Genomic DNA, 26,793 nt, shown 5'->3' with positions numbered 1-26,793 from the left:
AACGGCAACTCAGCTCGCTTGCAGTCCTGGCTTGAGGTGAAGGCTAATTAGCTTTTAGCGTAACGTTAGCTCATTTTGCGGTGTGTGTGTGTGTTATGGACAGCAAAGCCCTGTCTGTCTGTTATTTCACTTTACCTTTTTCTGTGTTGATTGAGCTGTGTTGAAGCAGCAAAAAAGAACATTATGTTAAATGAAGAGTTTCTGTCTCTGATAGTTGATATAATAATGTAACTCCATTGTGTTCAGGGATGAATAGTCTCTCCTATTGCTACTGTACTATTTTTTCAGCTATAGCATACCTGCCAACTTTTGAAATCAGAAAAACCTAGTAGCCAGGGTCCAGGACAAAGTCCTGGTGAAGGTTCAGGCTTCGCCCCCCGACGCAAAATGATTATTAGCATTCAGACAGGTTAAAATGTTGCTAAAACCATCACTTTTCTATCAGTCACAGTGACTTTTCAAAACAAAAACATTACAGCAAAAATCATATGGGTTGATTGACATGTTTATTCTGTAAGCTAACTTCAATAGTTTGAAATTATTTTGACAGTTAATGCCAGTTATCCTGTCAACCTTTCACAAGACTTCAATTTGTTAATTGAAAGTATAAATAGTATAAACACTTTTTACAGTAAACAAATGGTAAAACAGTACTAAACAATTCCATTAAAAAAAAAATTGGTGTCATTATTAACTTTCTGTCCAAGCTTGTATAATCTACTGCCTTGTTCAATTGTAAAAAATATGCTGTGCCTAAAATTCACATTTCTATCACAATTATCATACTGTAAACATGGTAAGCTAACTTCATTAAAATTAATAGTCCTGTCAATAGCATGGAATTACAATTCAAATGTCGTTTTTTTGTAAGCCTTTCAAAAGAATTCAAAATATGAAAAATTAATGAAAATTAATTGAAGCCATCAGACACTTGAAAAGTGGCACATCACATCTGTAATGTAATCATTTGAACTTTTCAACAGAAATAGCACTGCAAAAATATTAAGGACATACTTCTGTATTTTGGTAGTTATGCTGTCAACATTTAACAAGATTTCTTCAACTTGGACTTGAAAGCATAAATAGTATAAACACTTTTAACAGTATAACAGTACTAAACAATTCCAATAGATAACATTGGTGTCATTACCTTTTTGTGGCTAAAATCCGAAAAACGTTGAAAGTTTTCCACTTGTATCGCTAGCAACGGCATTAGACTTGTGTTCTTTTGTCCCAACGTGGTCTTTTACATCGCTAATTCCTCCCTGTCCGATCGAAAAATGTTGTCTGCACAAGGTGCAATTCGCGTAGTTTTCACCCTTTTTGGAACGGATAATTATTCCCGGATAGGCTTTTGAATATTCTTCACGGAATGACTGCAGTTTTCTTTTCGGTTTAAGACTCGTTTGCGATTTTTCTCCGGCTGATTCCATGATCGTTCGCTCGTTTGGAAACAATGGCAACTGGTGCCTTGTGCTTGGCAGCGGTGCTATAAATAGCCTCGCGCATGGCATTCGGAATGTCTCGATAGGAAGTTACGGGAAGCAGTGTCGATTGTCATTGTTGTTACGCGATTTCGTGAATAAAACTTTAAAAAAAAAAAAAAAATTTAATTAATGAAAAACCGTATTTTTTATCACTGCAACCGTAACCCGGAATAGGTTGATGAAAACCGTACTAATTACGGGAAAACCGGAGTAGTTGGCAGGTATGCTATAGTTACATTAATCATTAGTAATGGAGCAGCCTAGTTTTGAATGGCAGGGTCCCTGCTATCACATGTTGATAAAAATATAACATTTACATTTACGTGTACCCCGCCTTCCGCCCGATTGTAGCTGAGATAGGCTCCAGCGCCCCCCGCGACCCCAAAGGGAATAAGCGGTAGAAAGTGGATGGATGGATGGACATAATAAAAATCAACTACAGGCTTCCCAAATGCTTTAATAAATTAAGCATGATGAGTTGACTTGAAACTGTTTAATGTTGCACTTTTTATATGTAGAAGAAAAGTTTTTATGGCGTCACATTAGTGCCAAAAATCCGAGCGCATAAAAACTGTTATCGCGCGCTGATTCTCCACTTCGTGCGCGCGCGCGACACCCTTTTGGGCGCACGTGGTGCCTTTTTGCGCGCGCGCGGTGCCCTTCTGTGCGCGCGCGGTGCCTTTCTGCGCGCGCGCGACGCCTTTCTGCGCGCTCTCTGTGTACTCCTGGCATCTCTCCTCGTGCTGTCATGTTTCTTTTTGGCACTTTGGGGGCGGGTATGCTTAGACGGCCCCTTCTTTTTGATTGGCTGTGAGCATTTTTCATATGACCAATCATTCTCCAGCGTAGCAACGTTGTAGCCATCTTACTTCAGACATCTAGCCTCAATCATTACATTGATGTCAATGGTAAATGTACTAATTAAATTACCATAACTTGCTCGATTTTCGACCAATTTACAAACGGTTTGCCTTGTTACAAATCTTATGACATGTAGATATGACATATCTACCTGTTGAAATTACCTCTTTCGCTTTAAAAAGAAAAAAGACTTAATTGTGCAACATAGTTGTGTAGGGTCAGTGTTAGTCAGTTCTCTGATTATTTTTAACTGTTTCAGAATACATTATTAAAAGGCTATTTTTAACATTTTAAAAACAAAATTCAAAGATTATTTCATTAATTTTATGGCTGAATCAAAATAAATTCCATAAATTAGAAAACAAATGTTCAAGAAGAAGTGAAAATATAAAATAATGTTATTGCTGGTGGACCAGTTCTGGCTGAAAGATGTGATTATGGTGTTTGTTGTCTTATTATTTATTTGGCTCACATTTTGTATTACCCTGTATTGTGTTTATGTGGTATGAAATAACCTTCATCAGCGCGCGACATTTTTTTTTTATCCACTTCTTCCTCCGTAAATCTTGATACATATTGACGATGACCCGCCCTGCTATACTTCTGATTGGCTCTGAGCATTTCAGCTTTTTTCGCCTGACCAATTAGAAAGAAGGGGCCGTCTAAGCATACCTGCCCCCAAAGTGCCAAAAAGAAACATGACAGCGCGAGGAGAGATGCCAGGAGTACACAGAGAGCGCACAGAAAGGCATCGCGCGCGCGCAGAAAGGCACCGCGCGCGCGCAAAAAGGCACCGCGCGCGCACAGAAAGGCACCGCGCGCCCGCAAAAAGGCACCACGCGCGCGCAAAAGGGTGTCGCGCGCGCGCACGAAGTGGAGAATCAGCGCGCGATAACAGTTTTTATACGCTCGGATTTTTGGCACTAATGTGACGCCATAAGTTTTGTCATATTATTTAATCTGAGCAACAACTTGAGGCAGTTTAATGTTGATTAACGTGGGCAGAATTATTATAGTGTTCCCAATGTTAAAAGGATAAAGCCATTGTTTACAAATTTGGTAAATAAATAACCAAAAAATGTATATTTTGTTGTTTTCTTACTGTACCGAAAATGAACCGAACCAAAATTTTTGTGTACCGTTACACCCCTATGTGGGTGAACTAACTGGGCAGTGGCCGTTTTGCCTAATTTTTTTTATGCCTCCACAACCTGTAGAAAGGGTGGTCCCCACAAGTGATGATCAAAAACTTTGTCCCCATTCCAAATGATAACCAGTATGTGTTTGTGTGTGTGTGTGTGTGTGTGTGTTATGGACAGCAAGGCCCTGTCTGTCTGTTATTTCACTTTACCTTTTTCTGTGTTGATTGAGCTGTGTTGAAGCAGCAAAAAAGAACATTATGTTAAATGAAGAGTTTCTGTCTCTGATAGTTGATATAATAATGTAAGTGCATCATTAAGCCTACATGAACTCCATGGTGTTCAGGGATGAATAGTCTCTCCTATTGCTACTGTACTATTTTTTTCAGCTATAGTTACATTAATTTTTAGTAATGGAGCAGCCTAGTTTTGAATGGCAGGGTCCCTGCTATCACATGTTGATAAAAATATAACATTTACATAATAAAAATCAACTACAGGCTTCCCAAATGCTTTAATAAATAAAGCATGATGAGTTGACTTGAAACTGTTTAATGTTGCACTTTTTATATGTAGAAGAAAAGTTTTGTCATATTATTTAATCTGAGCAACAACTTGAGGCAGTTTAATGTTGATTAACGTGGGCAGAATTATTATAGTGTTCCCAATGTTAAAAGGATAAAGCCATTGTTTACAAATTTGGTAAATAAATAACCAAAAAATTTATATTTTGTTGTTTTCTTACTGTACCGAAAATGAACCGAACCAAAATTTTTGTGTACCGTTACACCCCTACGTGGGTGAACTAACTGAGCAGTGGCCATTTTACCAAAATTTTTTTAGGCCTCCACAACCTGTAGAAAGGGTGGTCCCCACAAGTGATGATCAAAAACTTTGTCCCCGTTCCAAATGATAACCAGTATGTGTTTGTGTGTGTGTGTGTGTGTGTGTGTGTGTGTGTGTGTGTTATGGACAGCAAAGCCCTGTCTGTCTGTTATTTCACTTTACCTTTTTCTGTGTTGATTGAGCTGTGTTGAAGCAGCAAAAAAGGACATTATGTTAAATGAAGAGTTTCTGTCTCTGATAGTTGATATAATAATGTAAGTGCATCATTAAGCCTACATGAACTCCATGGTGTTCAGGGATGAATAGTCTCTCCTATTGCTACTGTACTATTTTTTCAGCTACAGTTACATTAATCATTAGTAATGTAGCAGCCTAGTTTTGAATGGCAGGGTCCCTGCTATCACATGTTGATAAAAATATAACATTTACATAATAAAAATCAACTACAGGCTTCCCAAATGCTTTAATAAATTAAGCATGATGAGTTGACTTGAAATTGTTTAATGTTGCACTTTTTATATGTAGAAGAAAAGTTTTGTCATTTTATTTAATCTGAGCAACAACTTGAGGCAGTTTAATGTTGATTAACGTGGGCAGGATTATTATAGTGTTCCCAATGTTAAAAGGATAAAGCCATTGTTTACAAATTTGGTAAATAAATAACCAAAAAATTTACATTTTGTTGTTTTCTTACTGTACCGAAAATGAACCGAACCAAAATTTTTGTGTACCGTTACACCCCTACGTGGGTGAACTAACTGGGCAGTGGCCGTTTTACCTAATTTTTTTTATGCCTCCACAACCTGTAGAAAGGGTGGTCCCCACAAGTGATGATCAAAAACTTGGTCCCCATTCCAAATGATAACCAGTATGTGTTTGTGTGTGTGTGTGTGTGTGTGTGTGTTATGGACAGCAAAGCCCTGTCTGTCTGTTATTTCACTTGACCTTTTTCTGTGTTGATTGAGCTGTGTTGAAGCAGCAAAAAAGAACATTATGTTAAATGAAGAGTTTCTGTCTATGATAGTTGATATAATAATGTAAGTGCATCATTAAGCCTACATGAACTCCATGGTGTTCAGGGATGAATAGTCTCTCCTGTTGCTACTGTACTATTTTTTCAGCTATAGCATACCTGCCAACTTTTGAAATCAGAAAAACCTAGTAGCCAGGGTCCAGGACAAAGTCCTGGTGGGGGGTTCAGGCTTCGCCCCCCGACGCAAAATGATTATTAGCATTCAGACAGGTTAAAATGTTGCTAAAACCATCACTTTTCTATCAGTCACAGTGACTTTTCAAAACAAAAATATTACAGCAAAAATCATATGGGTTGATTGACATGTTTATTCTGTAAGCTAACTTCAATAGTTTGAAATTATTTTGACAGTTAATGCCAGTTATCCTGTCAACCTTTCACAAGACTTCAATTTGTTAATTGAAAGTATAAACACTTTTTACAGTAAACAAATGGTAAAACAGTACTAAACAATTCCATTAAAAAAAAAATTGGTGTCATTGTTAACTTTCTGTCCAAGCTTGTATAATCTACTGCCTTGTTCAATTGTAAAAAATATTCTGTGCCTAAAATTCACATTTCTATCACAATTATCATACTGTAAACATGGTAAGCTAACTTCATTAAAATTAATAGTCCTGTCAATAGCATGGAATTACAATTCAAATGTCGTTTTTTTGTAAGCCTTTCAAAAGAATTCAAAATATGAAAAATTAATGAAAAGTAATTTAAGCCATCAGACACTTGAAAAGTGGCACATCACATCTCTAATGTAATCATTTGAACTTTTCAACAGAAATAGCACTGCAAAAATATTAAGGACATACTTCTGTATTTTGGTAGTTATGCCGTCAACATTTAACAAGATTTCTTCAACTTGGACTTTAAAGCATAAATAGTATAAACACTTTTAACAGTATAACAGTACTAAACAATTCCAATAGATAACATTGGTGTCATTACCTTTTTGTGGCTAAAATCCGAAAAACGTTGAAAGTTTTCCACTTGTATCGCTAGCAACGGCATTAGACTTGTGTTCTTTTGTCCCAACGTGGTCTTTTACATCGCTAATTCCTCCGTGTCCGATCGAAAAATCTTGTCTGCACAAGGTGCAATTCGCGTAGTTTTCACCCTTTTTGGAACGGATAATTATTCCCGGATAGGCTTTTGAATATTCTTCACGGAATGACTGCAGTTTTCTTTTCGGTTTAAGACTCGTTTGCGATTTTTCTCCGGCTGATTCCGTGATCGTTCGCTCGTTTGGAAACAATGGCCTCGTGCTTGGCAGCGGTGCTATAAATAGCCTCGCGCATGGCATTCGGAATGGCTCGATAGGAAGTTACGGGAAGCAGTGTCGATTGTCTTTGTTGTTACGCGATTTCGTGAATAAAACTTTAAAAAACATTTTTTTTAATTAATGAAAAACCGTATTTTTTATCACTGCAACCGTAACCCGGAATAGGTTGATGAAAACCGTACTAATTACGGGAAAACCGGAGTAGTTGGCAGGTATGCTATAGTTACATTAATCATTAGTAATGGAGCAGCCTAGTTTTGAATGGCAGGGTCCCTGCTATCACATGTTGATAAAAATATAACATTTACATAATAAAAATCAACTACAGGATTTCCAAATGCTGTAATACATTAAGCATGATGAGTTGACTTGAAACTGTTTAATGTTGCACTTTTTATATGTAGAAGAAAAGTTTTGTCATTTTATTTAATCTGAGCAACAACTTGAGGCAGTTTAATGTTGATTAACGTGGGCAGAATTATTATAGTGTTCCCAATGTTAAAAGGATAAAGCCATTGTTTACAAATTTGGTAAATAAATAACCAAAACATTTATATTTTGTTGTTTTCTTACTGTACCGAAAATGAACCGAACCAAAATTTTTGTGTACCGTTACACCCCTACGTGTGTGAACTAACTGGGCAGTGGCCGTTTTACCTAATTTTTTTTATGCCTCCACAACCTGTAGAAAGGGTGGTCCCCACAAGTGATGATCAAAAACTTTGTCCCCATTCCAAATGATAGCCAGTATATGTTTGTGTTCGTGTGTGTGTGTGTGTGTGTGTGTGTGTGTGTGTGTGTGTGTGTGTGTGTGTGTGTGTGTTATGGACAGCAAAGCCCTGTCTGTCTGTTATTTCACTTTACCTTTTTCTGTGTTGATTGAGCTGTGTTGAAGCAGCAAAAAAGAACATTATGTTAAATGAAGAGTTTCTGTCTCTGATGGTTGATATAATAATGTAAGTGCATCATTAAGCCTACATGAACTCCATGGTGTTCAGGGATGAATAGTCTCTCCTATTGCTACTGTACTATTTTTTCAGCTACAGTTACATTAATTTTTAGTAATGGAGCAGCCTAGTTTTGAATGGCAGGGTCCCTGCTATCACATGTTGATAAAAATATAACATTTACATAATAAAAATCAACTACAGGCTTCCCAAATGCTTTAATAAATTAAGCATGATGAGTTGACTTGAAACTGTTTAATGCTGCACTTTTGTAGAAGAAAAGTTTTGTCATTTTATTTAATCTGAGCAACAACTTGAGGCAGTTTAATGTTGATTAACGTGGGCAGAATTATTATAGTGTTCCCAATGTTAAAAGGATAAAGCCATTGTTTACAAATTTGGTAAATAAATAATCAAAAAATGTATATTTTGTTGTTTTCTTACTGTACCGAAAATGAACCGAACCAAAATTTTTGTGTACCGTTACACCCCTACGTGGCCATTTTACCTAATTTTTTTTATGCCTCCACAACCTGTAGAAAGGGTGGTCCCCACAAGTGATGATCAAAAACTTTGTCCCCATTCCAAATGATAACCAGTATGTGTATGTGTGTGTGTGTGTGTGTTTGTGTGTGTGTGTGTGTGTGTGTGTGTGTGTGTGTACCTAAGTGATGATGCAGGGAGGGAGGCATAGGAGGCGGTTGCTGGTTGGGGCTGACGGAGCGCTTGGCTTTGAGGGCGTTGTCGTCGCGAGCAGACAGCTTCAGAGGAAGAATCTGCTTCATGTCCACGGAGGCTGAGGAAGGAGGAGAGCGATTAACACGCTTTTATTGTGAAATACAATTCTTACGCTCAAGTGGAGCAGCTTGGCTTCTTGTTATTTGATTAAAAAAAAGCAGAGCGTCGGTGCTGACGTGATTGATAAGTAACCACTCAAAAAAGTTGTCACAGGGGCATTTTTACCACTGTGTTACATGGCCTTTCCTTTTAACAACACTCAGTAAACGTTTGGGAACTGAGGAGACACATTTTTGAAGTGGAATTCTTTCCCATTCTTGCTTGATGTACAGCTTAAGTTGTTCAACAGTCTCCCTTCTCATATTTTAGCCATCACATTTTCAATGGGAGACAGGTCTGGACTACAGGCAGGCCAGTCTGGTACCTGCACTCTTTTACTATGAAGCCACGTTGATGTAACACGTGGCTTGGCATTGTCTTGCTGAAATAAGCAGGGGCGTCCATGGTAACGTTGCTTGGATGGCAACATATTAGAGATGCGCGGATAGGCAATTATTTCATCCGCAACCGCATCAGAAAGTCGTCAACCATCCGCCATCCACCCGATCTAACATTTGATCAGAACCGCACCCGCCCGTTGTTATATATCTAATATAGACGATGCAAGGCATTAGTGAGGTTATAAAGCTTTTGCCTGTTAAAGAAAGGAGACTGATCCAATGCAGCACAGACATTCGCGTGCCACGCTGTCACGACCCAGACGCACACCAGTGCGCAATCATATGGGAGCCGCGCTGAGCGCACCTCCAAGCGCGTCTCGGTGCCGGCGACGGCCGGGTATATGGGCCCGACGCTCCAGCGCCATCCATTTTCAGGGCTAGTTGATTCGGCAGGTGGGTTGTTACACACTCCTTAGCGGGTTCCGACTTCCATGCCCACCGTCCTGCTGTCTATATCAACCAGGGTGAGCCCCACCCCTTTCGTGAGCGCACTGCGCGCGGAGTGACCCCCGTTACGCGCCCCCGGCAACAGGGGTGGCGGGCAGGTAAGCTGCGCGGGCGGAGCGCGCGGAGTGACCCCTGTTACGAGCCCCCGGCCACGGGGGTGGCGGGCAGGTAAGCTGCTTACCTGCTGCGCGTGACGCCGGCCGCGGCGAAGGCGGACGAGGCGGGGTGTCGGTGCGGTGGTTACCCTGGACGTGCGTCGGGCCCTTCTCGCGGATCGCCTCAGCTACGGCTCCCGGTGGGGCACTCTCGGGGGAAGGGGCCTCGGTCCCGGACCCCGGCGAGGCGTCCCTTCTCCGCTCCGTAAAAGTGTCCATCTCTTTTCTTTTTTCTTCTTCTGTTGTGGCATATGCTGCAGGTGCCTGCTCGTTTTTCGTATGTGGGTAACAACATTTAACTATGTGTATATATTTACCAATTGGTTTAACTGCCACCCGCCTGAATCTATTTAAAATCTAATTTTTTTTTATTTCAACCGCCCGACCCGACCCGCGGATAAAATCTAATTTTTTTTTATTTCATCCGCGGACTCCGCGGTTGTGCCCGCAAACCGCGCATCTCTACAATATATGTTGCTCCAAAACCTGTATGTACCTTTCAGCATTAATGGTGCCTTCACAGATGTGTAAGTTACCCATGTCTTGGGCACTAATACACCCCCATACCATCACACATGCTGACTTTAACACTTTGCGCCAGTAACAATCCAGATGGTTCTTTTCCTCTTTGGTCCGGAGGACACGACGTCCACAGATTCCAAATACAATTTGAAATGTGGACTCGTCAGACCACGGAACACTTTTCCACTTTGCGTCAGTCCATCTTAGATGAGCTCGGGCCCAGCGAAGCCGGCGGCGTGTCTGGGTGTTGTTGATAAATGGCTTTTCGCTTTGCATAGTAGAGTTTTAACTTGCACTTACAGATGTAGCGACCAACTGTAGTTACTGACAGAGGCTTTCTGAAGTGTTCCTGAGCCCATGTGGTGATATCCTTTACACACTGATGTCGCTTTTTGATGCAGTACCGCCTGAGAGATCGAAGGTCCGTAATATCATGGCTTACGTGCAGTGATTTCTCCAGATTCTCTGAACTTTTTGATGTTAATACGGACTGTAGATGGTAAAAACCCTGAATTCCTCGCAATGGTCCTTGAGAAATGTTGTTCTTTAACTGTATGACAATTTGCTCAGGCATTTGTCGACAAAGTGGTGACCCTCGCCCCATACTTGGTTGTGAATGACTGAGCATTTCATGGAAGCTGCTTTTATACCCAATCATGGCACCCACCTGTTCCCAATTATCCTGTTCACCTGTGGGATGTTTCAAATAAGTGTTTGATGAGCACTTTTGCCAGCTTTTTTGAAACATGTTGCAGGCATCTAATTCCAAATGAGCTAATAATTGCAACAACAACAAAAAAAACGTTTTCCAGTTTGAACGTTAAATATCTTGTCTTTGCAGTCTATTCAATTGAATATAAGTTGAAAAGGATTTGCAAAATCATTGTATTTTTACACAACGTGACAGCTTCACTGGCTTTGGGTTTTGTACAAACAAGTACTTAAATAACTGACATGCACAAGGCAGGCTAATAAGACGATAGTGCAGTGGTGAATAGAGCGAAGAGCAAAAGAAGATTAAAGCTGCAAGCAGCGTTGGTCGGGCCCGCGTATTTGGCAGGTGCTAGTCCTAAGTGTCCCAATACTTTTGTCTACTTTTAGTCTGAAGTGTCCCAAGACTTTTGTCTAGTGTACCTACCTTGTCTGCATTGTGTGGGCACGTTGGTGCTTCCTGCTTTTAAGCAGCCATCTTAAAAAAACAGCAGCGCAGCGGGTCTTTGAAGGCTCATAAAATCAAAACCGGAGCAGGTATTAAAACGCTGTTCTGTTATTTTATACACAAGGGTTTAATCTCTCTCCTGTGTTAGTTTGAAGCCGAAACGACAAACTCGCTCAGAGGAGATTTTTTGAAGGAAGGTGACCGGTTTTTACAAAAAAATTGTTTTGAAGGGGGAATAGCAAACTTCCTGTTGATTTTTGCTGGGGGTTGTCAATTTATGAAATGTAGGTCTAAGTGAGACCTACATAGAGGTTTTTGTTTCATGTCTCTCCGACCTTCCCAGGGAGAGTTACAGGCAGTTTCGTCAGTTTTTTCATACGAGGAGCAGTTTTTTGTGCGTTTCATTAAAAAATTGCGCTAGAGCACAATTTTGAGATTTGGGGTTAGGTTTTTTTTATTAGATCACAATTTTTGCCAGTCCTGATGTGTGTGTTCAGTTCGGTGAGTTTTGAAGCATGTTAAGGGGGTCAAATTACAGCTCAAAGAGGCAAAAGTGACTGTTTTTAGTACTTTTCTGTCTTGAAGGGGGAATTGCCAACTTCCTGTTGATTTTTGCCCGAGAATATACTATTATGAAATCTAGGTCTAAGTCAGACCTACATAGAGGTTTTTGTTTCATGTCTCTCCGACCTTCCTAGTGGGAGTTACAGGCAGTCTAGTTTTTTTTTTCGTAGGGGGCGCTAGAGCGCAATTTTGAGTTTTGTGGTTCGTTTTTTTTTTAAAAAGGCAATTTTCGCAGGTCCTGATGTGTGGGTCAAATATGGTGAGTTTTGAAGCATGTTAAGTGGGTCAAATTACAGTTCAAAGTGGCGGCGGAAGAATAAAGAATAAAGAATGATTAAAGCTGCAAGCAGCGTTGGTCGGGCCCGCGTATTTGGCAGGTGCTAGTCCTAAGTGTCCCAATACTTTTGTCTACTTTTAGTCTGAAGTGTCCCAAGACTTTTGTCTAGTGTACCTACCTTGTCTGCATTGTGTGGGCACGTTGGTGCTTCCTGCTTTTAAGCAGCCATCTTAAAAAAACAGCAGCGCAGCAGCATCAGCGGGTCTTTGAAGGGTCATAAAATCAAAACCGGAGCAGTTAGAAAAACGCTGTTCTGTACTTTTATACACAAGGGTTCAATCTCTCTCCTGTGTTAGTTTGAAGCCGAAACGACAAACGCGCTCAGAGGAGATTTTTTGAAGGAAGGTGACCGGTTTTTACAAAAAATTAGTTTTGAAGGGGGAATAGCAAACTTCCTGTTGATTTTTGCTGGGGGTTGTCAATTTATGAAATGTAGGTCTAAGTGAGACCTACATAGAGGTTTTTGCTTCATGTCTCTCCGACCTTCCCAGGGAGAGTTACAGGCAGTTTTGTCAGTTTTTTCATCCGAGGAGCAGTTTTTTTGTGCGTTTCATAAAAAAATTGCGCTAGAGCACAATTTTGAGATTTGGGGTTAGGTTTTTTTATTAGATCACAATTTTTGCCAGTCCTGATGTGTGTGTTCAGTTCGGTGAGTTTTGAAGCATGTTAAAGGGGGTCAAATTACAGCTCAAAGAGGCAAAAGTGACTGTTTTTAGTATTTTTTTGTCTTGAAGGGGGAATTGCCAACTTCCTGTTGATTTTTGCCCGAGAATATACTATTATGAAATCTAGGTCTAAGTCACACCTACATAAAGGTTTTTGTTTCATGTCTCTCCGACCTTCCTAGTGGGAGTTACAGGCAGTCTAGTTTTTTTTTTTCGTAGGGGGCGCTAGAGCGCAATTTTGAGTTTTGTGGTTCGTTTTTTTTTTAAAAAGGTAATTTTCGCAGGTCCTGATGTGTGGGTCAAATATGGTGAGTTTTGAAGCATGTTAAGTGGGTCAAATTACAGTTTAAAGTGGTGGCGGAAGAATAAAGAATAAAGAATAATAAAACCTTACAAATTCAATAGGTCCTTATGTTCCATTGTATAAGGACTCCCTTTGGGAGTCCTTATACAATGGGCCATGCGGGCCCTAAATATGATGTGAACATGAGGTAGAACAGTCACAGTGATAGATTAGTTCCAGAGTTACTTCACAGCGTCAATCAGATTGATAGCATGACGGGTGGTTTTGGCATACGGTGATTTGACACGCCTGCTGGAGGGGAGGAGTTTGAACGGTTTGTGACCAGGGTGTGAGATGTCTGCAGTGATGCTCCCTGCCCATTTCAAAATCCATCCATCCATCCATCTTCCTCCGCTTATCCGAGGTCGGGTCGCGGGGGCAGCAGCTTAAGCAGGGAAGCCCAGACTTCCCTCTCCCCAGCCACTTCGTCCAGCTCTTCCTGTGGGACCCCGAGGCGTTCCCAGGCCAGCCGGGAGACATAGTCTTCCCAACGTGTCCTGGGTCTTCCCCGCGGCCTCCTACCGGTGGGACGTGCCCTAAACACCTCCCGAGGGAGGCGTTCGGGTGGCATCCTGACCAGATGCCCGAACCACCTCATCTGGCTCCTCTCCATGTGGAGGAGCAGCGGCTTTACTTTGAGCTCCTCCCGGATGGCAGAGCTTCTCACCCTATCTCTAAGGGAGAGCCCCGCCACCCGGCGGAGGAAACACATTTCGGCCGCTTGTACCCGTGATCTTGTCCTTTCGGTCATAACCCAAAGCTCATGACCATAGGTGAGGATGGGAACGTAGATCGACCGGTAAATTGAGAGCTTTGCCTTCCGGCTCAGCTCCTTCTTCACCACAACGGATCGATACAGCGTCCGCATTACTGAAGACGCCGCACCGATCCGCCTGTCGATCTCACGATCCACTCTTCCCCCACTCGTGAACAAGACTCCGAGGTACTTGAACTCCTCCACTTGGAGCAAGATCTCCTCCCCAACCCGGAGATGGCACTCCACCCTTTTCCGGGCGAGAACCATGGACTCGGACTTGGAGGTGCTGATTCTCATCCCAGTCGCTTCACACTCAGCTGCGAACCGATCCAGTGAGAGCTGAAGATCCTGGCCAGATGAAGCCATCAGGACCACATCATCTGCAAAAAGCAGAGACCTAATCCTGCAGCCACCAAACCAGATCCCCTCAACGCCTTGACTGCGCCTAGAAATTCAAAGGGCAGCCTTGGCGGAGTACAACCCTCACTGGAAACGTGTCCAACTTACTACCGGCAATGCGGACCAAGCTCTGGCACTGATCATACAGGGAGCGGACTGCCACAATCAGACAGTCCGATACCCCGTACTCTCTGAGCACTCCCCACAGGACTTCCCGAGGGACACGGTCGAATGCCTTCTCCAAGTCCACAAAACACATGTAGACTGGTTGGGCAAACTCCCATGCACCCTCAATGACCCTGCCGAGAGTATAGAGCTGGTCCACAGTTCCACGACCAGGACGAAAACCACACTGTTCCTCCTGAATCCGAGGTTCGACTATCCGGCGTAGCCTCCTCTCCAGTACACCTGAATAGACCTTACCGGGAAGGCTGAGGAGTGTGGTTAGTTAGAACACACCCTCCGGTTCCCCTTCTTAAAGAGAGGAACCACCACCCCGGTCTGCCAATCCAGAGGTACCGCCCCCGATGTCCACGCGATGCTGCAGAGTCTTGTCAACCAAGACAGCCCCACAGCATCCAGAGCCTTAAAGAACTCCGGGCGGATCTCATCTACCCCCGGGGCCTTGCCACCGAGGAGCTTTTTAACTACCTCAGCAACCTCAGCCCCAGAAATAGGAGAGCCCACCACAGACTCCCCAGGCACTGCTTCCTCATAAGAAGACGCTTCCTCATAGGAACCCGATAGGACTCCTTCTTCAGCTTGACGGCATCCCTCACCGCCGGTGTCCACCAACGGGTTCTAGGATTACCGCCACGACAAGCACCAACTACCTTGCGGCCACAGCTCCAATCAGCCATTTCAAAATTACCTTACAAATATGATGAATGAATGAATGAATGAATGAATGATGAATGACATTGAGCCACAATTTGTCTTCACTGTCATGAATTTTTTAGTGTAATTCCGCTCAAGATCTCTGATTGTCTTCTTATTTTGCTGCATTTGAAGTCATAGCCAAATTTATCCCAACATATAATTACCGGACTACTTTTTTCCCCAAGCTTTAACCCCTGCGGCTTATACAAAGCCACGGGGAGAACATGCGAACTCCACTCAGAAAGACCCCGAGCCTGGGGATCAAACTCAGGACCATGTTATTGTGAGGCACACGCACTAACCCCTGTTTACCGTCGTGATGTCCTATGGATCACCTCCGCACGATACTGCGTGCGACTTACCAGTGCTGTCAGTACGCTGCGAGGCCTTCCCGCTCTTGACTCCCTTCCCTTTGCCGCTGCTGAGGGCGGCCAGTTTGGTGGGGATCTGCTGCTGCACCCCCAGCAGTTTGTGCTGCTGGTTGGTGGTGCTGAAGAGGTGGAGCGGCACCTCGGTCTTCAACGGCAGGGCGGAGGAGCTGGCGTCCCGCCGCAACGTCACCTCGGGCCGCTCCGAGTAGTCAGCCGGTGCCACGGAGAGGCTGCCACGCACAAGGGGCTTCTGGGGCAGGGGGGCTTCAGAGAGGCCGGTGGAGCCACTGAGGCCGGAGGATAAGAGGAGCTCCCCGTTTAGGCTGCCTGCCAGAGGAACCACCTGAAGGCGGGAAGAAGGCACATTTTAATCATAGGCTTGAGTAACTTTGAATTTTAAGCCCTTATTTATTTTGTCTAAACAGTTCTTTTACCCGGATGGAATGATAAAAGAATGTAAATCTTTAGTCATTTTTTGAAATATATTTATATATATTATAATTTTATTTTGGATTTTTTGGATTCTAAATCATACAGGCTGAAATGCACACGTAAAGCTGCTACTTTTTTCCTTTGTTTTTTTATATATTTTCTTTGCTGATGGCCATCATGCAATAATTTAAAAAACAAACAACAAGCAAACACACCGATAACGTGTGTTATTGTCCGTTCAGTCTTCTAGCCGTGCATAGCGTTTTGTACGCGTATTAGAGATGCGCGGTTTGCGGACACAACCGCGGAGTCCGCGGATTATCCGCGGATCGGGCGGTTGAAATAAAAAAAAAAAAGAAGATTTTATCCGCGGGTCGGGTCGGGCGGTTGAAATAAAAAAAAATTAGATTTTAAATAGATTCAGGCGGGTGGCAGTTAAACCAATTGGGAAATATATATACATAGTTAAATGTTGTTACCCACATACGAAAAACGAGCAGGCACCTGCAGCATATGCCACAACAGAAGAAGAAAAAAAAAAGAGATGGACACTTTTACGGAGCGGAGAAGGGACGCCTCGCCGGGGTCCGGGACCGAGGCCCCTTCCCCCGAGAGGGCCCCACCGGGAGCCGTAGCTGAGGCGATCCGCGAGAAGGGCCCGACGCACGTCCAGGGTCACCACCGCGCCCACCGCACCGACACCCCGCCTCGTCCGCCTTCGCCGCGGCCGGCGTCACGCGCAGCAGGTAAGCAGCTTACCTGCCCGCCACCCCCGTGGCCGGGGGCTCGTAACAGGGGTCGCTCCCCGCGCTCCGCCCGCGCAGCTTACCTGCCCGCCACCCCTGTTGCCGGGGGCGCGTAACAGGGGTCACTCCGCGCGCAGTGCGCTCACGAAAGGGGTGGGGCTCACCCTGGCTGATATAGACAGCAGGACGGTGGCCATGGAAGTCGGAACCCGCTAAGGAGTGTGTAACAACCCACCTGCCGAATCAACTAGCCCTGAAAATGGATGGCGCTGGAGCGTCGGGCCCATACCCGGCCGTCGCCGGCAGCGAGACGCGCTTGGAGGTGCGCTCAGCGCGGCTCCTATATGATTGCGCACTGGTGTGCGTCTGGGCCGTGACAGCGTGGCACGCGAATGTCTGTGCTGCATTGGATCAGTCTCCTTTCTTTAACAGGCAAAAGCTTTATAACCTCACTAATGCCTTGCATCGTCTATATTAGATATATAACAACGGGCGGGTGCGGGCGGGTGCGGTTCTGATTAAATGTTAGATCGGGTGGATGGCGGATGGTTGACGACTTTCTGATGCGGTTGCGGATGAAATAATTGCCTATCCGCGCATCTCTAACACGTATGGATTTTCCATTCATCACTCCAAGCAACGTTTGTAATTGTTAAAATGTAACCTAATATGTTATATATATGTATTTTATTATATATATATATTTATTTTATTATATATATATATATATATATATATATATATATATATATATATATTATCTATGAAATACTTGACTTGGTGAATTCTAGCTGTAAATATACTCCTCCCCTTTTAGCCACGCCCCCAACCACGCCCCCGTCCCACCCCGAACACGCCCACCCTCTCCCCCCGAAATCGGAGGTCTCAAGGTTGGCAAGTATTTTTTTTTTGTCCCCATACCGTCAGAGGTCCCCTAAAGGTGACTGTAAACAGAGCCATGTCCCCATTAAGTAAGCCTTGCCAGAACACACACACACATACTAGTTATAATTTGGAATGGGGACCAAGTTTTTGATCATGACTTGTGGGGACCACCCTTTCTACAGGTTGTGGAGGCATTAAAAAAAAGTAGGTAAAATGTCCACTGCCCAGTTAGCTCATACACGTCTTTAAATCTTTAGATTGATGAAGTAATGTGCTGATCATTCTTACTGGGGCATACTTGCCAACCTTGAGACCTCCGATTTCGGTGGGTGGGGGGTGGGGTGGGCGTGGTCGGGGTGGGGCAGGGGCGTGGCTAAGAGGGGAGGAGTATATTTACAGCTAGAATTCACCAAGTCAAGTATTTCATATATATATATATATATATATTAGAGATGCGCGGATAGGCAATTATTTCATCCGCAACCGCATCAGAAAGTCGTCAACCATCCGCCATCCACCCGATCTAACATTTAATCAGAACCGCACCCGCCCGTTGTTATATATCTAATATCGACGATGCAAGGCATTAGTGAGGTTATAAAGCTTTTGCCTGTTAAAGAAAGGAGACTGATCCAATGCAGCACAGACATTCGCGTGCCACGCTGTCACGGCCCAGACGCACACCAGTGCGCAATCATATGGGAGCCGCGCTGAGCGCACCTCCAAGCGCGTCTCGCTGCCGGCGACGGCCAGGTATGGGCCCGACGCTCCAGCGCCATCCATTTTCAGGGCTAGTTGATTCGGCAGGTGGGTTGTTACACACTCCTTAGCGGGTTCCGACTTCCATGGCCACCGTCCTGCTGTCTATATCAACCAGGGTGAGCCCCACCCCTTTTAATTTTTAAATTTTTTTAACTTTTTTAAACTTTTTTTTAACTTAAAAAAAAAAAATTCAGCAGTCCAGCTTCCCTGGCCTGCTGACATGAGGGTATGTCTACAGAGTATATTAATTGATGAAAATTGGGCTGCTCAAAGTGCATGTTGTTGCCAAATGTATTTCATATGCTGTAAACCTAGTTCATAGTTGTTAGTTTCCTTTAATGCCAAACAAACACATACCAATCGTTGGTTAGAAGGCGATCGCCGAATTGGTCCTCGCTTTCTCCCGTGTCGCTGGCTGTCGTGTCGTTTTCGTCGGTTTCGCTTGCATACGGTTCAAACCGACATGGCTCAATAGCTTCAGTTTCTTCTTCAATTTGGTTTTCGCTACCTGCCTCCACACTACAACCATCCGTTTCAATACATGCGTAATCTGTTGAATCGCTTAAGCCGCTGAAATCCGAGTCTGAATCCGAGCTAATGTCGCTATAGCTTGCTGTTCTTTCCGCCATGTTTGTTTGTGTTGGCTTCACTATGTGACGTCACAGGAAAATGGACGGGTGGTTAAAATCAGGCACTTTGAAGCTTTTTTTAGGGATATTGTGATGGGTAAAATTTTGAAAAAAACTTCGAAAAATATAATAAGCCACTGGGAACTGATGATGATTTAATGGTTTTAGCCATTCTGAAATTGTGATAATGTTCCCCTTTAACACATCGGTGCACACAGTGCATCTGTGGTGAGGTTTTGCTTGGACTCAGTACCTTTTAAAGTTAAAGTTAAAGTTAAAGTTAAAGTTAAAGTACCACTAATTGTTGGAATAATTGTTTGTAAGTTATCACAAAAGAAACGTTGTATTATGAATGCTGTCTTTCGAGGCCTAACAAGAGGAAGAAGGCTCGTAAAACTCCACTGGTATTTCAACACGGACAGATGGCAGGATCTGCTCAAATTCCAGAGGAACTCTCTTTGAAATGTTAAACGAACTCTCTTTGAAGTATTTCACAAACTCTCTTCCAACTATTTGGTAACCGAGGTCAACGCTGTTTACGACCCGCTGCCCTCTTGAAGTCACTGTGGTCAGGAGACGGGAGGGGTTATCCATTGTCCTCCAACACCTGCCCCCAGCTGGATCCAGGAAGAGCCCAAACGCGAGAAATCCTCTTCTTGGACTTCAAAGCGACCGAAAACAATGACTCTTTTACACACTTACCATTCCTGCTGTGACATGTGTTGGTGCGTGAACATTGAATATTGTAATAAAGAGGAGACGAAAACCTTCTTCGTCAGAGCGTGCTAAGACACTGTAAGAGGTTACAGGTCGACGCCGTCTCTCCTCAATTGAGTCCAAATTGAATTCTGTCTCTGTTTGATTCCTTGCCTTTTGTCTTGTTTAACAGATGTCCTCAGTGTTTGAACGTGACATCTAATAGTCACACACACACACACACACTAGGTGTGGTGAAATTACCCTCTGCATTTGACCCATTCCCTTGTCCCACCCCCTGGGAGGTGAGGGGAGCAGTGAGCAGCAGCGGTGGTCGCGCCCGCGTATTTGGCAGGTGGTAGTCCTAAGTGTCCCAATACTTTTGTCTACTTTTAGTCTGAAGTGTCCCAAGACTTTTGTCTAGTGTACCTACCTTGTCTGCATTGTGTGGGCACGTTGGTGCTTCCTGCTTTTAAGCAGCCATCTTAAAAAAACAGCAGCGCAGCAGCATCAGCGCAGCGGGTCTTTGAAGGGTCATAAAATCAAAACCGGAGCAGGTATTAAAACGCTGTTCTGTTATTTTATACACAAGGGTTTAATCTCTCTCCTGTGTTAGTTTGAAGCCGAAACGACAAACGCGCTCAGAGGAGATTTTTTGAAGGAAGGTGACCGGTTTTTACAAAAAAATTGTTTTGAAGGGGGAATAGCAAACTTCCTGTTGATTTTTGCTGGGGGTTGTCAATTTATGAAATGTAGGTCTAAGTGAGACCTACATAGAGGTTTTTGTTTCATGTCTCTCCGACCTTCCCAGGTAGAGTTACAGGCAGTTTTGTCAGTTTTTTCATCCGAGGAGCAGTTTTTTGTGCGTTTCATTAAAAAATTGCGCTAGAGCACAATTTTGAGATTTGGGGTTATTTTTTTTTTATTAGATCACAATTTTTGCCAGTCCCGATGTGTGTGTTCAGTTCGGTGAGTTTTGAAGCATGTTAAGGGGGTCAAATTACAGCTCAAAGAGGCAAAAGTGACTGTTTTTAGTACTTTTTGGTCTTGAAGGGGGAATTGCCAACTTCCTGTTGATTTTTGCCCGAGAATATACCATTATGAAATCTAGGTCTAAGTCACACCTACATAAAGGTTTTTGTTTCATGTCTCTCCGACCTTCCTAGTGGGAGTTACAGGCAGTCTAGTTTTTTTTTTTCGTAGGGAGCGCTAGAGCGCAATTTTGAGTTTTGTGGTTCGGGTTTTTTTTTTTGGTGATTTAACCCCCAATTCCAACCATTGATGCTGAGTACCAAGCAGGGAGGTAATGGCTCCCATTTTTATAGTCTTTGGTATGACTCGGCCGGGGTTTGAACTCACGACCTACCCATCTCAGGGCGGACACTCTAACCACGAGGCCACTGGAGCAGGTTAAAAAGCCTCTGTGTCACGCTGTGCCGTGCCGTGACAGTAACACGACCTTGAGAGTAAAAAAAACAAAACAAAAAATTCTACTGAGCACATGTTTCACTTTTGATGTGTTATTAAAAACGCTCAAGGACAACACACACACACGTCCACACTCGCCCAAAATGAGAGAACATATTCCCCTTAATAGTCTTTTGACATCGAGGCGTGTCTGCTGACCTCCGGCCAGCTTCATGTTCAATCAAAGAGCTGTGCCAAGCAGGAAAGTGTCGTTAGAAAACATCGCCGCTATTTGCGTCAGACGGCGCCACCGTCCGCACCTATCCCAAGGTCAAACTTTAACGCCAGCTGGAGCACCACAGCACCTATCCCAAGGTCAAACTTTACTACACACAAGCTCTCTGTAAGTTGGCTCCCACTCCATCGGACAAGTTGCAACAGTTTTGCTGATTCTGGCATCAAAGATTACTCTCTCAATCGAAGGCCGCCATCAATCACTTAACTGTCAGGCGCCATCAATAAGCGTCTACCTGGAGGAGCTTCAGGTGCTGATGGAGTCACAGCAGAGATGGTGAGAGCTGCACTCACCCCTGTCACTCACCAGCTGGAACGCCTTTGCCAGATGATCTGGGCTGAAGAGCATTTTTGCTACAGTTAGGTCCATAAATAATCACTCGTCTTGAGAACTGTGTGGGCATTAAGGGCGCCGCCCTCAACTGGTTCCGGTCGTACCTAACCGACAGGAGTTTTTGTGTACCGTATTTTCCGCACTATAAGGCGCACCTAAAAACCACAATTTTTCTCAAAAGCTGACAGTGCGCCTTATAACCCGGTGCGCTTTATTACGATTCATTTTCATAAAGTTTCGATCTCGCAACTTCGGTAAACAGCCGCCATCTTTTTTCCCGGTAGAACAGGAAGCGCTTCTTCTTCTACGCAAGCAACCGCCAAGGAAAGCACCCGCCCCCATAGAACAGGAAGCGCTTCTTCTTCTACTGTAAGCAACCACCCGCCCCCGGAAGAAGAAGAAAAAACGCGCGGATATCACCGTACGTTTCATTTCCTGTTTACATCTGTAAAGACCACAAAATGGCTCCTACTAAGCGATCCGGTTCATAAAAAGACGCAATCTCTCCATCCGCACACGGATTACTACCGTATTTCACAGCAACTGATATTCCTGTGAACCGCACTGTGGAACGGGAGCACGTACGGTGAATATTCGCACCACAGGGAATGAGAAGTCATCCTTCACTGTGGTTCTAGCTTGCCATGCTAACATCCACCCATGGTGATATTCAAAAGGAAGACCTTGCCAAAAGAGACCTTTCCAGCCGGCGTCATCATAAAAGCTAACTCGAAGGGATGGATGGATGAAGAAAAGATGAGCGAGTGGTTAAGGGAAGTTTACGCGAAGAGGCCGGGTGGCTTTTTTCACACAGCTCCGAAGGCGAACACACCTTCACTAAGACGGGCAGACAGCGCCGGACGACATACGCCAACATTTGCCAGTGGATCGTAAATGCCTGGGCAGATATTTCGGTCACAACTGTGGTCCGAGCTTTCCGGAAGGCAGGATTCACAGAACTGCTGCACAACAACAGCGACACTGAATCCGATGACTTCGACGAGACGAAGCCGGCCATTTTTGGATCCCACGCTTGCGCAACTTTTCAATTCGGACACCGAAGACGAAGAATTCGAAGGATTTACGAATGAAGAATAACTTCAGAAGGTGAGCGCTATGTTTATTTTGTGTGTTGTGACATTAACGTTCGAGCAACATTATGTTGCTATTTATTGCTCTACACCATTTTGAATTTTACTATGTTTGTGATTGCACATTTGCGTACATTTTGGGACAGAGTTGTTAGAACGCTGGTTTTCAATATATTATTAAAGTTTGACTGAACTATCTGACTGTTTTTTTGACATTCACTTTAGCGCAGCGTTTTTTTGACATTCACTTTAGCGCAGCGTAGGCGCGGCTTATAGTCCGGGGCGGCTTATTGGTGGACAAAATTATGAAATATGTAATTCATAGACGGTGCGGCTAATAATCCGGTGCGCCTTATAGTGTGGAAAATACGGTAAAAGTAGACAGTTTTATGTCGTCCACAGCTCCTTTACCACATGGGGTCCCCCAGGGCTCAATCCTTGCCCCAATTTTATTTGCGCTTTACCTTCTCCCCCTTGGTTCTATTTTTAGGAAGTACAGTATTGCATTTCATTTTTATGCCGATGATTGCCAGATTTATTTTCCCATGGCACAAAATAACACGGTTCAACGTCTTATTGACTGCCTGCACGACATCAAAGTCTGGCTTTCAGCTAACTTCCTGAGCCTAAATGAAGATAAAACAGAAGTTATGTTGTTCGGTCCAAGTCGCTCTCCCTCCCCCAACGTTGACCTCGGCACTCTGACCCCGTATCTCAGCGACTGTGTCACAAACCTGGGGGTAAAGTTTGACTCAGATTTTAAATTCGAAAAAAAAAATCAGCAGCGTCGTTCAAAAAAGCTTTTATCAATTACGCCAAATAGCGAAAGTGAAACCGCTTCTATCAAGACATGATCTTGAGAAATTAATCCACGCTTTTATCTCGACTCGTCTTGACTACTGCAATGCCCTGTATGTTGGCATTAGCCAGGCCTCCCTCGCCCGCCTGCAGCTCGTGCAGAACTCTGCTGCTCGTCTGCTAACACAGACCCGCAGACGTGAGCACATCACCCCTATTTTAGCGTCCCTTCACTGGCTCCCTGTGCGTTACCGAATACATTTTAAACTCCTTTTATTTGTTTTTAAATGTCTAAACAACCTCGCGCCAACCTATCTCTCCGACCTCCTTCAGCCTTACTGCCCCACCCGATCCTTAAGATCAGCCGATCAGCTGCTGTTGACGGTCCCCGACACAAGGCTGAAGCTTAGAGGTGACAGAGCTTTCGCCGTTGCTGCTCCCAAGCTCTGGAACGACCTACCCCTGAGTGTTAGACAAGCCTCCTCTCTTCCTGTTTTTAAATCTCTCTTAAAAACATACTTTTATTCCATGGCTTTTAACACTGAGTGATATCCATCCTGCAATGGCGCCCCATAATACACCTGCTGTGATCCTGTTTTTATGTTTTTATTAATTCTATTTTAATTATTTATTTTTTTATCGTGTTCTGTTTGTGTTGTGTTGTGTTTGCTCGGTACTCGTTTTATCTTTTAACCTGTTCATTGTACAGCACTTTGGCTACCCCTGTGGTCAATTTTAAATGTGCTCTATAAATAAAGTTGATTTGATTTGATTTGATAAATATTTGGACATTGACACAATTTTCAGTATTCCAACTCTTTACAACGCCACAATGGATTTGTAATGAAACAATCAAAATGGGCTTTAAGTGCAGACTTTGAGCTTTAATTTGAGGGTATTTACATCCAAATCAGGTGAACGGTGTAGGAATTACAACACATTGTATATGTGCCTTCCACCTTTTAAGGGACCAAAAGTAATTGGACAAACTAACATAATCATAAATCAAATTGTCACTTTTTAATACTTTGTTGCAAATCCTTTGCAGTCAATGACAGCCTGAAGTCTGGAACACATAGACATCACCAGACGCTGGGTGTGGTCCCTGGTGATGCTCTGCCAGGCCTCTGCTGCAGCTGTCTTCACTTCCTGCTTGTTCTTTGGGCATTTTCCCTTCAGTTTTGTCTTCAGCAAGTGAAATGCATGCTCAATCGGATTCAGGTCAGGTGATTGACTTGGCCATTGCAGAACATTCCACTTCTTTGCCTTCAAAAACTCTTTGGTTGCTTTCGCAGTATGCTTGGGGTCATTGTCCATCTGCATTGTGAAGCGCCGTCCAATGAGTTTTGAAGCATTTGGCTGAATATGAGCAGATAATATTGTCCGAAACACTTCAGAATTCATTCTGCTGCTTTTGTCAGCTGTGACATCATCAATAAATATAAGAGATCCAGTTCCACTGACAGCCATGCATGCCCACGCCATTACACTACCACCACCGTGCTTCACTGATGAGGTGGTATGCTTTGGATCTTGAGCAGTTCCTTCCCTTCTCTTTCCATCATTCTGGTACAAGTTGATCTTTGTCTCATCTGTCCATAAGATGTTGTTCCAGAACTGCACAGGCTCTTTTTGTAAAAATGTTTTCCTTACATTGTTACACTTTTTAAAAAAAGTATTTTTCTTAATACATTTGACTTTAATCATGTAAAGTTACATCATTAAAAAAATCTCTGAATATTCCCAAGAATATATGCAATTTAAACAAGTATGAACACTTTTTTCTCACGATATTGCAACTTTTTTCCAAAGAAATATGACTTTTTTTCAAAACAAAATGTATTTTAATCATGTAAAACAGCATAATTTTGCAAATAAATATTTAACATTTTCCTCAATATATTTTAGGTATGCAACATTACAACATTTTTGTAAAAAAAAAAAAAAAAAAAGCTTTTATTCACAATATTTTCCTAATATTTTCTACTTTAATCATATTTAATGGCATGCATTTTTGTCTTCAAATATTCTTACAGTGCATACTTTTTGTACAATATTTTTTTCCCTTACAATGTTACTAACTTTTCCAAAAAAGTATTTTTCTTAATATATTTGATTTTAATGGTGTAAAATTACATACCGGTAGTTAAAAAAATACCAGAATATTCCCAAGAATATATGCAATTTAAACAAGTATGAAAACTTTTTTCTCACAATATTGCAACTTTTTTTCCAAATAAATATGACTTTTTTTTTTTCACAATAAAATGTATTTTAATCATGTAAAACAGCATATTTTTTCACGCAAGTATTTTACTATTTTCCTCAAAATATTTTAGGTATGCAACACCAGGTTGTACAATAACATTACAACATTTTTGTAAAAGAAAAAAGCTGTTTTCCACAATATTTTCCTAATATTTTCTACTTTAATCATATTTAATGGCATGTATTTTTGTCTCCAAATATTCCTACAGTGCATCATTTTTGTACAATTATTTTTTTCCCTTACAATGTTACTAAAAAAAATAAAATAAAAAAGTATTTTTCATAATATATTTGACTTTAATCGTGTAAAATTACATAATTAAACAAATCTCAGAATATTCCCAAGAATATATGCCATATATATACAAGTATGGAAAAAATTTTCTCACATTATTGCAACTTTTTTCCAAAGAGATATGCCTTTTTTTTCACAAAAAAATTGATTTTAATAATTTAAAACAGCATATTTTTTCCAAGCAAATATTTTACTATTTTCCTCAAAATAGTTTAGGTATGCAACACCAGGTTGTACAATAACATTACAACATTTTTTTATTTTTTTTTAAAAGAAAAAAAGCCTTTTTCTACAATATTTTCCTAATATTTTCAACTTTAATCATATTTAATGGCATGCATTTTTGTCTTCAAATATTCTTACAGTGCATACTTTTTGTACAATATTTTTTCCCCTTACAATGTTACTAACTTTTCCAAAAAAGTATTTTTCTTAATATATTTGATTTTAATGGTGTAAAATTACATACCGGTAGTTAAAAAAATACCAGAATATTCCCAAGAATATATGCAATTTAAACAAGTATGAAAACTTTTTTCTCACAATATTGCAACTTTTTTTCCAAATAAATATGACTTTTTTTTTTTCACAATAAAATGTATTTTAATCATGTAAAACAGCATATTTTTTCACGCAAGTATTTTACTATTTTCCTCAAAATATTTTAGGTATGCAACACCAGGTTGTACAATAACATTACAACATTTTTGTAAAAGAAAAAAGCTGTTTTC

The 26,793-nt window shown here is 42.4% G+C and overlaps 1 protein-coding gene across 7 annotated transcripts in view; it reads right to left on the bottom strand.

Annotated features, from left to right (window-relative positions):
- The window catches only part of arhgef18b (rho/rac guanine nucleotide exchange factor (GEF) 18b), a 224,702-nt gene that overhangs the window by 8,720 nt on the left and 189,189 nt on the right, over positions 1 to 26,793 (bottom strand). For all 7 annotated transcript variants that reach the window (XM_061976196.1, XM_061976189.1, XM_061976191.1 and 4 more), the window contains 2 exons: positions 15,417 to 15,768; positions 8,254 to 8,385 (listed from right to left, as the gene is read on the bottom strand). In XM_061976196.1, coding sequence (XP_061832180.1) covers positions 8,254 to 8,385; positions 15,417 to 15,768 — 484 coding nt within the window. The remainder of the gene's footprint in view (positions 1 to 8,253; positions 8,386 to 15,416; positions 15,769 to 26,793) is intronic.

The sequence above is a fragment of the Nerophis lumbriciformis genome, linkage group LG14 (genome assembly GCF_033978685.3).
Source record: "Nerophis lumbriciformis linkage group LG14, RoL_Nlum_v2.1, whole genome shotgun sequence".
NCBI lineage: Eukaryota > Metazoa > Chordata > Actinopteri > Syngnathiformes > Syngnathidae > Nerophis > Nerophis lumbriciformis.
The sequence above is the reverse complement of the archived record's forward strand: the minus strand, read 5'-3'. Positions and strand labels throughout refer to the sequence as shown.